At 36.7% G+C, this 15,381-nt stretch overlaps 2 protein-coding genes across 2 annotated transcripts in view; one reads left to right on the top strand and one right to left on the bottom strand.

Moving 5' to 3' along the window:
• The window catches only part of LOC126367488 (uncharacterized), a 476,961-nt gene that overhangs the window by 38,396 nt on the left and 423,184 nt on the right, over nt 1-15,381 (bottom strand). The window lies entirely within an intron of this gene.
• LOC126367634 (dynein light chain Tctex-type 5-like) lies at nt 3,837-5,578 on the top strand. The gene is made up of 3 exons (XM_050011251.1): nt 3,837-3,881; nt 4,729-4,875; nt 5,345-5,578. The coding sequence occupies exons 1-3, from the start codon at nt 3,837-3,839 to the stop codon at nt 5,576-5,578; spliced, it is 426 nt and encodes a 141-aa protein (XP_049867208.1).

Genomic DNA, 15,381 nt, shown 5'->3' with positions numbered 1-15,381 from the left:
TTTAATTCATTGTAACTTAATTTGATCGCTATTGTAATTGATATGGGCACTGTCTGGAATAAAGATTTTTTATTTATTTATTACGGCCAATAGCCGGGACCAACGGCTTAACGTGCCTTCCGAAGCACGGAATCATCTTACTTTTTCGGACAATCAGGTGACTCAAGCCTGAAAAGTCCTTACCAAACAAAGGACAGTCTCACACAGTGATTTAGACAATGTCCCCATCGGGAATCGAACCCGGACCTCCAGATCGTGAGCGTAACGCTCTAACCACTAGACCACGGAGGCTGATATATACGTACTTCCCCTCAATCAAGCATCCCCGATGAGGCACCCCCGTATCGAGTATATTCCACCGCGCTGCTCCATTGGGGGTTGGGATATGATTGGCCTAAAATCCATCCCATTTGCCAAGATTTTCAAACCACCGGTAGACTGACTTGGCTTAACGACTATTGGAATATGTCAATAGCCGGGACCGACTATTTTACGTGCCCTCCGAGGCACAATGTGTTCGGCAAAGGTCGTCGAATACAAAACAATTGAAAACAAAATGCTTATTTTAAGCATTTGACTGCTTAAAAAATAATAAGATACCTAAGATGGTTTTGTAGAACAATCTTCGTAGACTTATAAAATTGATCGTTATGTACCTGACTACTAAAGTTAAATACGTGATACTAATTCGAATTTCTGAGAAAAACTGGCCGAGTCTTTGTCTATGGCTTACAATACATAAATCTTGGTACTAACGTAGGTTATCTAGGTCGAATTGGATACCTAAGTTACACATCGTAACATTCTGATCTCTGGGGATAAGGAGGCAGCTCGTACAATCTAGATTCTAGATTGCTCCAACAGTCAAACAGAATTTGTAATTGGCTGTTGCAATAAGTTACGTATAGTATATGTATGTTTACTGTAACATTACATTGACATTGAGAATTTATCTTTGAATAATTTTAAGGCAGTAATTAAACAGAAAATTTGCAAAGAAGGTAGGGGGGAAGGTAGGTTTGTAGGAAGGTAAGTTAGGTCGGAGGGTTTATTATAAGGTTACTGATTATTTGGAAGATATGAATGCATGGAATTAACTATCTGCGAACTGATATCAGGCAGCCAAATCACTAAATTGTATAACGATATGTTATGGTTTTTTTTAAAAAGTCTAAGGCCCTGTGTGTGCCGAGGTTTATCTTGGAGCTTATTTCCTTCGGCTGTACAGGTTGTGTGAATCTGTAGTAGTTTTAGGCGGATGAAACGTTCGTTATGTAAAAGATGACGATTCAAAGTGTAACTATGTTACCTACTGAATAAAGATATTCTTGAATTTGAATATACGATACACCACGGTATATTTGGGTTAAATATACTGTTAAAGCACATAATAACGGGTTCTTACCGCGTTTAAATGGGGATATGAGACTCCCGATATTTTCATCCCCATTTAAACACGGTAAGAACCCGTTATTATGTGCTTTAATTATGATAATAACCGCGTAAACTTAAAACAATGTATAAATATACTGTGTCTAAATATGAGATATATCGATTATGTGTGTATTTATTAACTACATAGTGCATGTTTTGCAAGATAGACAGAGAAACAAGAGTCGAGTCGATTGCACGCAGAATCCGCCTTGTCATATCAATATATTCAACGAGAGTCTTTACCAACCAAAGACGTCTTTCCGAAAGAAAATAATTATTAGTTTTCTACCTTGAAAATTGTGGAATGCTCTATACAAACTTCTACCCCCTATTTTAGCGAAGTGGGGGGTTAGAAAGAGACAAAAAATAGCCTATGCCGCTCTCCATCCGTTCCAATATCTCCACCAATTCGTCGCTCCGTTTTGCCGTGGACATATAGCAACATGGACCTTGTTGCTCTATGGCCGTGGAAGATGGACAAACAAACAGACATCCACATACACTTTCCCATTTATATAATATTAGTATGGATTATAGTAGTTTTTATCCTTTAAGTAGAGTTACAATTCAATTTACTGAGGACTGAATATAGATTAGCTAGAAAGGTCAAAAGTGGGCGAGCACGTGTGGGGACATAATTGTGTGGAACGGGGCGAGAGAAACGTGCAATCTTCACGAATACATGTCATAGCTTCTTTTTTCAAACGATTGTACAATTGTGTGCAAAACAAATATAAACTTTATTGCACATACAAAGGTTATGGCAACCGGGTGCGGGGAAATCCAACTATCTTTCTTCTGTTTTTAACCCCGGGAGCGTGGGACCTATGAGGGACCACTGAACTTATCTATTTTACTGAATTCTGGAGAAATTGAATTGAATTGATATTAGGCAGATGAACCTGGAGGAAACTCATCGGCCTGAAAAATGTGTTTTTAATTAATCATCATAAAGAATGGGGGAAGGTAGGTTTGTAGGAAGATAAGGTAGGTAGGAGGGTTAATTATAAGATTACCGATTATTTATAAGACATGGCTGTATGGGCCCTTTGCCTTGCCCTTCGGGGAAAACCAAAACAAAAAATAAATAAATGAATAATTGTCAGATAAACGTGCCATGTTGATGTTGAATTTTTGTATTAGAAAATACTGTTCTTGATTTATTTGCATTAATTTTGTTGTAAACCGCATTATAAAATATCTTACACTAAAATGTCTTCGCATACGAACAGAACGTCGAAGGAAGAGTACGATGACAAAACCAAAAAGTTGTTAAAAGCTTTGTCTATAATTCAATCAACTACGAAGTCTTTGGCGGTTATAGAGAAGGCAGATGCTGAGTCGGTGCGATCTCACTTATGGAATAATAGTATTTGGTGCGCATCCATAGGGAAGGCCCGTGCCCCTGCAGTGGGGACGTTAATGGGCTGGTGATGATGATGATGATGCGCAGTAGGATTTACCTGAAGCTTGTCTTCTTCTTTCATCGTGTGGGGTATGAGGTGGATTACCAACCTCACCAACCCTGGTATCAGGGTTATTATTGAGCCAGAGGCCCCTGATCCATGTAACAACTACGTACTTAAATAAGTAGTAACCGGGATGTACGGCTTAACGTACCTTCCGGAGCATGGATCATCTTACTTTCGGACAATCGGGTGATCGATTAGCTTGCAATGTCTTAGCCAAACCAAGGCGGAACAAGTAATATTTGTGATATGTCCCCGCCGGCGCCTCCCGGGGCCTCCGGATCGTGAGCCCAACGCTTAACCGCTGGATCACGGAGGCCGTCGAAGCTGGTCTGGGCGCGAATAATAAACAACACAGATCTTGGCCAGATCTTCCCAGGCATGTCCCAAAAAGTGACTGTAGTTCTGGTATCAGCATAGGTTCGGACTTCGGTGCCGGACTTGCACCAATGAGTAAGTAATTAATTTTCTTATGTGGATTTTGCACTGACACAGTTGGCTCGACCATATAAACGGTGATATGGCTCAAAAATTCAAAATTCAAAAATATTAATTTTTCAAAATTGGCTTACAAAGTTAGCGCTTTTTGAACGTCAAACATAATTAAATTACATATTATGTAACTAGCTGTAAAACTACTACCACATCGGAATCTGTAACGCTGAGGGAAAGACGTGGCCAGAAAACCTCCCAGCACAGGACCCTAGTCCTACTGTTTCATGTTTTCCTTTCTTTTCTTTTAACCTAACTAAGCTTAAAACTAAGCTTTTCTTTTAAGCTAACCACCTATCACGTTGGTAACAGAAACCTCGGTGGTAAATTTGGCCCACAAGTGATTCGGCATGCGTCCGGCTAATGGGAGGATCAGTTATTTATTTTAATTTACAGAAGCGAAAGTTGAGCAGGATCACCGTGAGAAAACTCTCAATAGGAATGAGCGAGATCACAGGAATCAAACCCACTGAAAGGACGTCGATGGTGAGTATCATTCGTGGTTCTTTTCGCGTCCACCCACAAAACTGGATCTGACAATAGCTTCCGATTTCTGAGGGTCTAGTCGCATAACTTTAGTTTCTCACCATCTCCCTAGCATTATCTCGTTTTTCACAGGGTCCGCTTACCTAACTTGAAGGGTTGAGGTCTGGTTTTTTTTACACAAGCGACTGCCTGTCTGACCTTCCAACCCGCGAATGGAAAACCAGCCCAATTTAAGTTAGGCTACATACCTCCGAAAATGCATTTATCGGGAGTGCATAACTTTAGTTTCCATCACAATAAAAATCGGTTTTGATTGGTAGAAAATGACGACTCCTGTCAATCTGTCGTCCAGCCAATCACAGGTGAAGATTTATAGGTATATCTTTCAAGATAAAAACTGTGAGGTGGATTACCAACCCCATCAACCCTGGTGTCAGGGTCACTAATGAGCTGCCAAGGTCCCTGACATGGCTCATGTAGACTACTTACTTACATCAGTAAGTAGTAACCGGGACCAATGGCTTAACGAACCTTAGCAAGGATCATTTCACTTCGGACAATCAGGTGATCAGCTTGTAATGTCCTACCCAAACTAGAGATCACAAAGTGATTTTCGTGATATGTTCCCACTGGGATTTGAACCCGGGACCTCCGGATCGTGAGCCCAAGGCTTTAAGCTTTAAGGCGTTTGAGCCTTAGGGTGTATAAGCGGGTCTAATTGCCTGAGGATAAACACCAGGAAGGTGATATTCTTTTCTGTCTGGTGGTTCTGGTGGTATCACTTTGTTGTCCGTCCGTCTGTAAATACCCTTTTTAATAAAAATAAATTAGTTCGTTTATTTTCTAGATCGGCCTGGAGTTCAAGCGACCAATCCAGGTGTACTTGCCGACTTATCAGCTGGAACCTAGAGTCCCTTTAAGTCTGCACCAAATAACGGTTGCTGTCGATGACATTCTTGATATTTGCTTCAACGGACACGTGTATCAACAAGCGGTATAAGTTTTCCCCTTGTACATATATAGGTTCATAAATCACGCCTGCATCCCGATCATGGTAGGAAGAGGATCATTAATAGGACAACTTGCAGCCCCATTATACTATGTGAGTGGGCATTTGACAGGAAAGCGTATCCTATATTAAGCCACATAATACCACGCGAATCTGTTTAAAAAATATTCTGAGATATACTCGTATAGTACGCATACATACACACATACAGTCATGTCGTTCAACACACACATAACCCTCCTTCTCGCTTCGCCGGAGTCGGATAAAAAAATATGACATGAAAAATATGTTTGTGTCAACCTGATGTTTACTTGAAGAAATCATATCTAGGCAAAAACAATGAGTTCAACTTTACTTTTAATGTTTAAAGTACTTAGTTAAAATCCTTATTCTGAGACAAACAGTTACGCGTAGTCTTGTTTAATTTTCTCTTATAAGTTTATCCATGTTTCAGCTATCACCCGCAGTGGCCACCCGGATAGCGGCTATGATCGTACGCACATTGAAATATGTGTACGATCGATATCGGATCCTGTGCGTCGTCGCTATTGGCCAGAAGAGATCCCAGAGTTACAACAACGCCATTGGTTTCATCTGGGACGGTCAGAGGGACATGTACGTCGATCGTCATAGAGAAGAACCCACAGCCTTCGTTCAAGTCACTGTGTTTGCTGTATATCTTGATTAAGGCTAACGGCCTCCTTGGTCTAGTGGTTGAGTGTTGGGCTCACGATCCGGAGGTCCCGGGTTCGAATCCCGGTGGGGACATATCACAAAAATCACTTTGTGATCCCTAGTTTGGTTAGGACATTACAAGCTGATCACCTGATTGTCCAAAAAGTAAGATGATCCGTGCTTCGGAAGGCACGTTAAGCCGTTGGTCCCGGTTACTACTTACTGATGTAAGTAAGTAGTCGTTACATGAGCCATGTCAGGGGCCTCTGGCGGCTCAATAGTAACCCTGACACCAGGGTTGATGAGGTTGGTACTCCACTTCACAACCCACACGATAGAAGAAGAAGAAAGGCTAACTTCTTCTTCTTCATCGTTCCCTTTTTCTGGGGATCGTGACCACGAATGATTTTCTTCAATTCCAAGCGTTTCTCAGTTGCATAGACATGCGTGGTTGCATGCTCGTAGAAAATTCACTCTCTGGTCATAATAACTCTATTTTAGACTTTCTACATTTACATACATCTTCTCTTTGTCTTCTTCTTCGACTCCTGACGTGCCTCATGTAATGAATACATATTTAAGTACTCAAATAAATACTTAGTAGCTTACTTGTTCTGTGAGGTTATCTACATATCGAGGCCTTATGCAAAACCACGTTTTCTTTTAACTAATTTCCAATTTTCCGGGCCAATGTTTGGGATCACATTTTTTTCCTAAGATCGAAACTAGCGTGTCTGTATGGTTTTGTTAATGAAAATAATACTCGTAGATAGAGATAGTACTTATAGATTGGTAACAAACACTTTAGACGTACTTAGACCTATTTAAGAAGTAATTAATATTAGATTATTTATGTTTCGCTCTATAAGACTTTATTTAAGTGTTTATACCATTAAAATATTCAGTAAGTAAGTACTTTTACGCCCAAATGTTTCAATCTTACTTTGAACGCCAACGTTGATTGACATAATAAAGTTGATGTACATTTTCCCTCTTCTGTTGAATTTGTAAGAATTTATACTTAAATGTAAATGTCACATTCTTACAACACGCATAAGAATTCCAAAGGGAATACGCCTGAGACTTTTTACCTACTATGGAATGCTATGGGTACCTATAGCGAGATAAAACGTGTGTTTTTAGGGCCATTCACATAATGGTTTTTGCTACAAAACAAAAATCCGTTGTTATATCGAAAATGATCACTTTGCATATTTAAACTATAGATACTTTTATAGAAAAGAATCGATCGACCTAATACATCACTGATACATCACTATTTTAATGAACGTCACAACACTATCTGACGTACTTTGACAGATCTAATTCTTACCGCGCTTTGAGACGATTGTAAACTGTTATCTTATTGAAATATAATCACTTATTGCACTGAACTGGTCGTTCTGTTTAATATTCCGTAAAATAAAATAAATATTCCTTTGTGTGTAGTAAACAAAGTCGATCAAAACAACTGAAATGTCCGACCGAAATTCTATCAATAGCACTCATGGCATTTTTTGCGCCATTAATTTTTCTGCCTGCATAGCAGGGTCAGTTAATGCCATACATCATGAGTTACAATATCGCGCATGACACGACACGAATCGCGGGCATATACCAAAAATGCACGACTTAACTATGTAGACAGCATTCCCTGCATTTATAGTCGAACCCCGCGCTTGTCGTGCGCGACATCGCTACCTATGAAGGGGGCACACCCGGGCGATTCAATGTTCGGGGCATTTTGTTCGAGGATTCTGGCAAAAAGGGATCTTTCCCCCATTCGGAATGGAACGCGGTTCATTTATTTTTATGCAATGAATAATGGCGGACTCGTAAGTAGCTCTGACACCGTTGGGTCGCAGCCAGACGGTTGCCCATTTACTCATCCCTGACGACAGTTTAGGTAGTAGAATTTACGGACCATTTGAAGAGGGTCTTGTATACATTTGACCTTAAATGAATTGTGACGTAACGCTTAATAAGGTAAATGTATAATAAATCATTAACGGTATATATATCGTGGCCATATCATAGAATTGATCATTTCATGAAATGATCGACCATTTCATGAAATGGTCGTATTTCATGAAATGGAACAACATTCGTTGGCCACATCATGATGTGGTTTGGCCAGATCAATGAACACAAAACGTTTAACGATATGACCAACTAAATGCATGATTACTTCATGATATGGCCAAACGTTAGCGATCATATCGTAAAATAGTAACATTATCCACCGGTAGTGGCGCTGGTGTCGCTTTGTTTATGTTTTGCATAATGGCGCCGGACAATAATTATTCTTGTGTGAACGCGAATAATACGAATAATAATGAGCAAATACAAGATAAAAGTGCATTGAAGCAATGTTTTGACACTAAAGTGAAAAGAAAAACTCGTATTAACAGTAGACAGCAACTTTTATTTATTTTTAGGTTATATGGCAAATAATGAAGGTCGAGTGACCACGCTACGTAAATCAATGGACTATTATTGGATTTCATAATATGATATAATTAAAACTGCGAATGAAGAGATATTAATTTTAAAAAAGAAAAATATAGACGATCCTACTGTCCGTAAAGTTTCTTTTTTTGACGTGACTTATTGTAGATATGCCGCAGATGGCATTAACTACTTGAAACAGGATTCTATTAAAACGCATAAATGTTTTTGTCATAATTTAAATTATCATAATCCTTTTTTTTATAATTTTTACAAGGCATAACAGTAGGTTAGGGTGCGGCGGGGGTGGCCCTTGGGCCACCCCTACGCCGCCAGTATGTTTATCTTACACACGAAAAGTATACTGAATGATGACCAATGGCATGAAATAGTGTCAAAAAATATGACGACGACTTCAAAGCGAGATGCAGTTACGGCGTATATGTCAACTACATCAACACTCCGTTAATCGAAAACGACTTTTTAATTGACTTTTAAACATTTTTGTACTTTGTACTAGAGTAATACATTATTTCCTATCTTATTTCGCGTTTTTATTACACCACTTATCATGGACACCCTACATTAATGATATGGCCAAACGTGTATGGAAATATCATTAAACGCTGACGTTTCAACGATATGGTCAGTTGAAGTTGGCCATTTCATGAAATACGACCATTTCATGAAATGGTCGATCATTTCATGAAATGGTCAATTCTATGATCTGGCCACGACATATACTTAAGCAGAAGCACTTGTTTTTTAGTAAGTTTAGCGTTAGAAAGCGCGCCGCCTTTACGGGCTTTCCTATTTTAGCCTGAATGGTGTAAGTCTGATTTTTTATGTAATATATTATATGATTTCGTCTTACTTGAGTTAGGTAGGTACTATAACATCAAAGATACGAACACGATATATACTCATTCCCCTGTGTGACATTGAACAAACATATTCCCTTCCCGTCGTAATAAACTTAATATATTATTCATTTCACAGAAGCCCTAGAACATTATAACGACAAACACCCGCAGAACGAGGTACGGATCTAATTGTCATTATTATTTCACGTCTCTACGATTCTCCGTGCTGGTTTAAACTCGTTTGTACCGGTTTAAACCAGAGTTTAAAAGCGGTTAAGGCAGCAAAAATTACAAAACCGATATGGTTTACAGGTAGACCCAAAACGGTTAAGAATTCCGGTTATGCTACCGGTATAGAAAATAGGAACCTTTGTTTTTTGGAGTATCGTTATGTCTTTATTTTACTAAATTGAAGGTACAAGGCAGCGAATTAGTCGAAGTGGCAAGAAACCCTTTGTTTGATAATTAAGGTAAGTAGTTAAGTAAGTACCTGTCATAAAAAATGAAAGCGGTAAGTATGGCTATTTTAAGCACAATTTTAATATTATGACGTCATGCCGCGTGCCGGTTTAACCAATATTTTTCTTGTGTCCAAGTCCTGATTTAAACCAGCTTCTGGTGGTTCGTGCAAGTTCGTACGCTGAGCTACAACCCCGCCGGGGCCGAATCTACTCCGAGTCATATGTATTATTCAGTGTTTCCTCAGGTATGAATGCTTATTAGTCTGAAAATAAATTCTCTTTTCATTCGCATGTTCAGTGACATTACAGTGTGTGGAAATGCGCACGTAAAATAGATAAGGGATGTTTTATATATAGATAAGTAGTTAAAGGGGGAGTTATTTAAATTTAGAGGAAAAAGGGCACTTGAATAGATACCTATAAGTAAAATGTAGAATAATAATATAATGGGTCACCGTCACGTTGGTCTAACAGAAAGCTCGGTGAGGCGTGGGTACTTAGTTCATCGTGCGATGTACATAACGTAACATAACAAATACTTTATTGCACAAACAGGTAAAAACAAAATACAAAACAAAAGAGAAATAGAACGTATATACCTCTGGCTCCCCAATGGAGATATAGTCGTGAGTTTAAGTTCAATAGGTCAATATTGTCACCATAAAGAGAAAACCACGAAAGGGCATTTTTGAAAAAAATCACAAGTGATGTTTTCTTCAACAAAATCTCGATTTCATTCAATTAATCTGACAACAATTGTGCCAACAACAACAACAACAACAATTGTATTGTATTGTACATACATCGTCGCTAGTACCTAGTACCTGCCAAGTTACATCGCGATAAAAGTATTAGGTACAATAAATAAATAAAATAAATAATACACATACATAAACAGCCTATATACGTCCCACTGCTGGGCACAGGCCTCCCCTCAATCAACCGGAGGGGGTATGGAGAATAATCCACCACGCTGCTCCATTAAAAAAAATCCAATAAATAATAGATAATAAATAATAATAATAGTAAATAATTTGTCTTAAACGAATTTTTTTTAACATTCTCTACTACGCGATTGCAGGAGATTTTCTTGTATATTCTGCCTTACCTTTTAAAAGTAAAATCTGAGCTGCATACCTACTCCTAAATACAAACTACGACAACAATGTAAGCTTTACTTAGTAAATATTTTTACATGCAGCTTTATATGAAAGTACTTGCAGGGATATAGATGCAACGGAGCGTTGCATTCACGGTGCATCCAACCGTGTCATTGACCTTGAATTCAGCTGACGCGATGTGGCTGTACTAGCTACGGTAGCAGGGGAAAATTTTCACTGCGCTATTTTACTCGTTGACATTTTTTTTTGTGAAAGTATTTCGCTTTTATTTCTTTTTGTTTAGGTTGTGGCTCCGGCAGGCAGGAAAACGTTTCTTTTTCAAAAAACTATGCTTGGCGTCCCTGCCCACTTACAAAAAAAATATAGGATCACTTTGCTTACTTACTTATTAATAACTTTGTATGTACCATTATAACCAGTATAACTTATAAGTAAATCAATGGTTCATCAGTAATGGTGCTGAGTGCTGAAGTTATACCTATTCCGCCTATCAGGTGATAATAATTTATATTAAATAGGTACATAAAAAGAAGAAATGAAAGTATTTATTATTAGAGGATGCCACAGTAACAATACAAAAACAGTAAGAAAAAATGAACTTACACCAAATTACATATTAACAGAGAAGTAAAAAAAAAAATATTAAATGCCTGAAAGAGGTGTCTACTTAGCAATAAGGCCGCTTATAGTACTATTTCTATATCTCTTTTGTATTTTGTATTTTCTGTTTGTGCAATAAAGTATCGTTATACTATGTTGTAAAATACAAAATGTTGGTCGTTGCAGTCATGTGGCATCATATTCTCTATTTTGTGCTCGTCATCATAGAACTTCAATATCATGTATATGTGTCTCTATTTACGTAAGAAAGCACTCTCCAACATTATAATTTCCTTGACATTATCAACAACAAGATAACGAACACACAGACAAACAAACTACAGTCGGGCTGTACGTTCGTCAGCTAAGCTTCTATCTACATTCTAATTACGCGAGACTCAGAGAACGCCACAGTTCTATTCTATTCTATTACCAGTTCTACCAGGACGATAGCTTGACTGGCGTAAACTACGAGATTCTTGTCGTAGGTCAAGTCCTTTTCTGTGTTGCACTTGAAGTAAAAAAAAAGTTCAGTTTTTACTTGGTATAATGTGTCCGTTTCGAAACTTTGTTAAATAAAATCACATTCTGATGTGATTCGCTAGCTATGTTACTATTATTCCTTATTCTATGGCTATGTTTAAGAATGCGTATGTATTTTAGAATTCGTTCAGTTGCTTGTTATTCCGTGCAAGTCGTCAAAGAGAGCTAAGAGTTTATCCCAAATGTTACGCTAGCTGGTAACCCCTGTCACCATGTGGTTTATCATATCCATCTGGATTTCATATCTAAAGTAGCTGCATGCTGAAAGGTTATTAATTACTTTTTTTTATTGAATTAATAACTTACTGATATTAATATATTACTGACTTTTTATTGAAACAAAAATCGACCTTATTACGAATTACAGCACTGTGATTGTTATTTATAGAGTCGTATGTTGATCTTGGTTTTACCGTGGAAATATCACGGTAACACCCAGATCACCCATAGACAGAATTATTGACGACGTAGTTTAGAAAACTCTTTACAAATAACAACAGCAGTGCAGTAATAATAAAGTCGATTTTTCTTAACTTCGTCGGCAATAATTTTGTCTACGGGTGATCGTGGTATTTCCACGGTAAAACCACGATGAATCAGAATTAGCCTACAAATAACGATCACAGTGCAGTAATAATAATGTCGATCTTTGTTTGAATAAAAGTCGTGATTGACGAAAACTTGGTCGTACCTCTCTTAGCGCGTCTGGTTAAATATCACGGTCATCAGTTTTTTTTTGTCTGTAGGCATATCTAATATATTACAACAGTCAACTGACTTACATGTAAATAGAAAAAGGTAGATGCAAGTTAGTATGCAATGGTGAATGAACTTATACCATCTGATATCATGTCGTAATGTCGTTGGTAAATAAAAACGAAAGTTATATTATGACTGCCAACCTTTATTCTACATAGATGCAACTGACGTAAGGGTGCAAGGGCCGGCCAGGGAGCATTGTTCTTCAAGGTACAGTTCATACTCGTACTATTGTTACCTAACTCGAACATTGAATAACTTTCTCACAAAGAAATAGCGAAGATATTTCGTTCATACGACTTGGAAAGTTGGTGTGATATTTCAAAGAAAGAATCGTAAAGATAAAAGTTCATAAGTGACTTTGCGCTCACACATTTTTAGATAACTTCGTGGGTACGAGTTTCGTACGATAAAGGGGAAATAAAATGTAGTCAGATAAAATATGTGGAAATTATTATTCGCATCTCCGGTGGGTGTAAAGATTTGTACTTTAGAAACCTTTACTGGATTTTCTTTGATTTCTCTGACTTTAGATCTTGTGCAATGAGAGACTTTCCAGGTTAGTTTCTACAAAAATTATATATATATATAATCATCCCCTTCAGTATTCGTTACGATGTCACTAACACCCAGTATATACAGGGTGTTAGTGACATCGTAACGAAAACTTTGAGAGATGATTCAGACCATGATTCTGAGTTGATATCAAGTGGATTTTTCCGTCGCAAAAATCATGTATTTTTTTTAGTTTTTTAAAATTATTTTCAATTCTATACATTTGCGATGGAAAATTCCACTTGATATTAACTCAGAATAATTAGCTGAATCATCCCTCTCAGTATTCGTTACGATGTCACTTACACCCCGTACAAGTACATACGGTAGCCATACAAGTAGGTATGGGTGTTAGTGACACCGTAACGAATATTGAGGGGGATGATTCAGACCATGATTCTGAGTTGATATCAAGTGGAATTTCCTGTCAAAAAATTCATGATTTTTTTTGTTTTTTTTTTTAATTATTTTCCTATCCATACTTTTGCGACGGAAAATTCCACTTGATATCAACTCAGAATAATGGTCTGAATCATCCCTCAATGTTTTCGTTACGATGTCACTAACACCCTGTATATATGGATGTATATATACAGATGGCGATAAATTTCCTTTATTTAACCTTTTAATTTCATGCATAACAAATACATTATGCAACTTTTATCTTTGTTTTTGGGTATAAATGACGACTCTTTTCATTACACCCAGCCACGATACAAATTCCACCCATTATTATTCTGATCAAAAAGTAGTCAAAATGAGAAATAGACTGTTTGAGAAGTAGACCCCTGGCGCCGGAGGGAAAATAAAGAGAAGCAATATATTTAGCTATATTAATTTTATACATAATCTGATCCAAATATCAAGTAACAATTATTTTTATATTATGCTTCTGCAATGATATTATGTTTTTGAATAATTATGTAGCCGAGTAATGAGAAAATAGGTAGGTAATTATCACGTTAAATCAAATCAAATCAAATCAATACAAATCAAATCAAATCAAATCAAATCATTCTTCAATAAATCTGAACAGCACCATCTATTATTTTTGGGGAACGTAGCCTGGAAGGTCCCTCAGTAGGGTGTTTTAGAGAAACACTTGTTGAATCCTGAGGTAAACGGGGTTCATCTAAGAAAGCAATATTGCTATTTGACATTTGTTTGCATTGCGCAGTTACTTTTATATGTGCAAATGTCAAGTTACAACATTGCTTTCTTAGATGAATTGCTTCGATGTGGCCATTTTAACCCCCAAGTACTTATAATTGATTTATTTGATTTATTCTTCGTTTGTCCCACTGAGTTTTGTCCTACATAAAAAATTCCTATGTCGTCCCGAACAATATTCTTCCTTCGTCCCAAAATATAATTTTAAATATTTTATTCCTACTTCGTCCCATTTTGTATTCCTTATACGGCCCATGTTTTTTTTATATGCCAAACTTACTATATTGTACAATCAGCAAAAAAGGATTACCTATTATTTTAAATATTACTCATATTATTTTATTATAATAAAACTTAATAAATATTTTTTTTATATTTTTAATTGTAAATATTGCCTAATTATTGTTTCTCATAGATCTGACTGTTCTGTATTTATTTAAAATTATTATAACATAACATTTCTGTGATTTTGAATGTGATACTGAATAATAAAAGTGATTTATATTTTAATGATAAGACTTGTTTTATTGGTATTTAACTTTAAAAAAATAAGTAAGTAAGTATTCTTTTTTGTTGACTATACCTTTAAAGTACCTACTTATAATTTGGGACGAAGCAAGACTTCGAAATTGATATGGGACGAACTAAGAATTTTTTGGAATGTGGGACAAAACTTCAGGACGAACGAGGAATAAACCATTTATTTTTTTATATATCGATGGTTCTATTATGCAGTACAATGCTTCCTTCTATTGTGCCTTTATGGTGCATGATTACATGCGAAGTTTCAGGTACCTAGATATTTCGTTGGCTTACAAAATTGTTTATAAATATATCATCTAAATAATTTATAAATACATTACTAAGGGTTGCATCACTCTACACTATACTTATTTTATGTAAAGTATTCTGTTAAATATGTTATTTATTAATCATATTATCAAACCTTACATGAAGACACGAGTGAAATTATATAATAGGTACAATCTAAAAACTATATAACAAATATTACAAACTTAACAAGTAAATATTATTAATCTTAACATTACAAATAATTAAAACTATACTACTAAAACTAAAAAAAAAAAACAAACAAAGAAACAAAAGTACACGTAAGTAACTATTAAAAAGCTTAATTAAAAATTACTTTTTGGTAAAAGGGAGCATTTTTAATTGAGCTTTTTTAATTGAGAGGTGGTTCTCTCGACCGAATGTGCCCATCACGCTCGCAACGTAAATTATCATTAGTAGGTATCATTTTTGCGCGGCACATCAAAAATTCCTAGGTTCTCTGTG

The sequence above is a fragment of the Pectinophora gossypiella genome, chromosome 6, assembly GCF_024362695.1.
Source record: "Pectinophora gossypiella chromosome 6, ilPecGoss1.1, whole genome shotgun sequence".
Lineage (NCBI taxonomy): Eukaryota > Metazoa > Arthropoda > Insecta > Lepidoptera > Gelechiidae > Pectinophora > Pectinophora gossypiella.
Note: the sequence above shows the minus strand (reverse complement) of the source record. Positions and strands in the feature narration are given on the sequence as shown.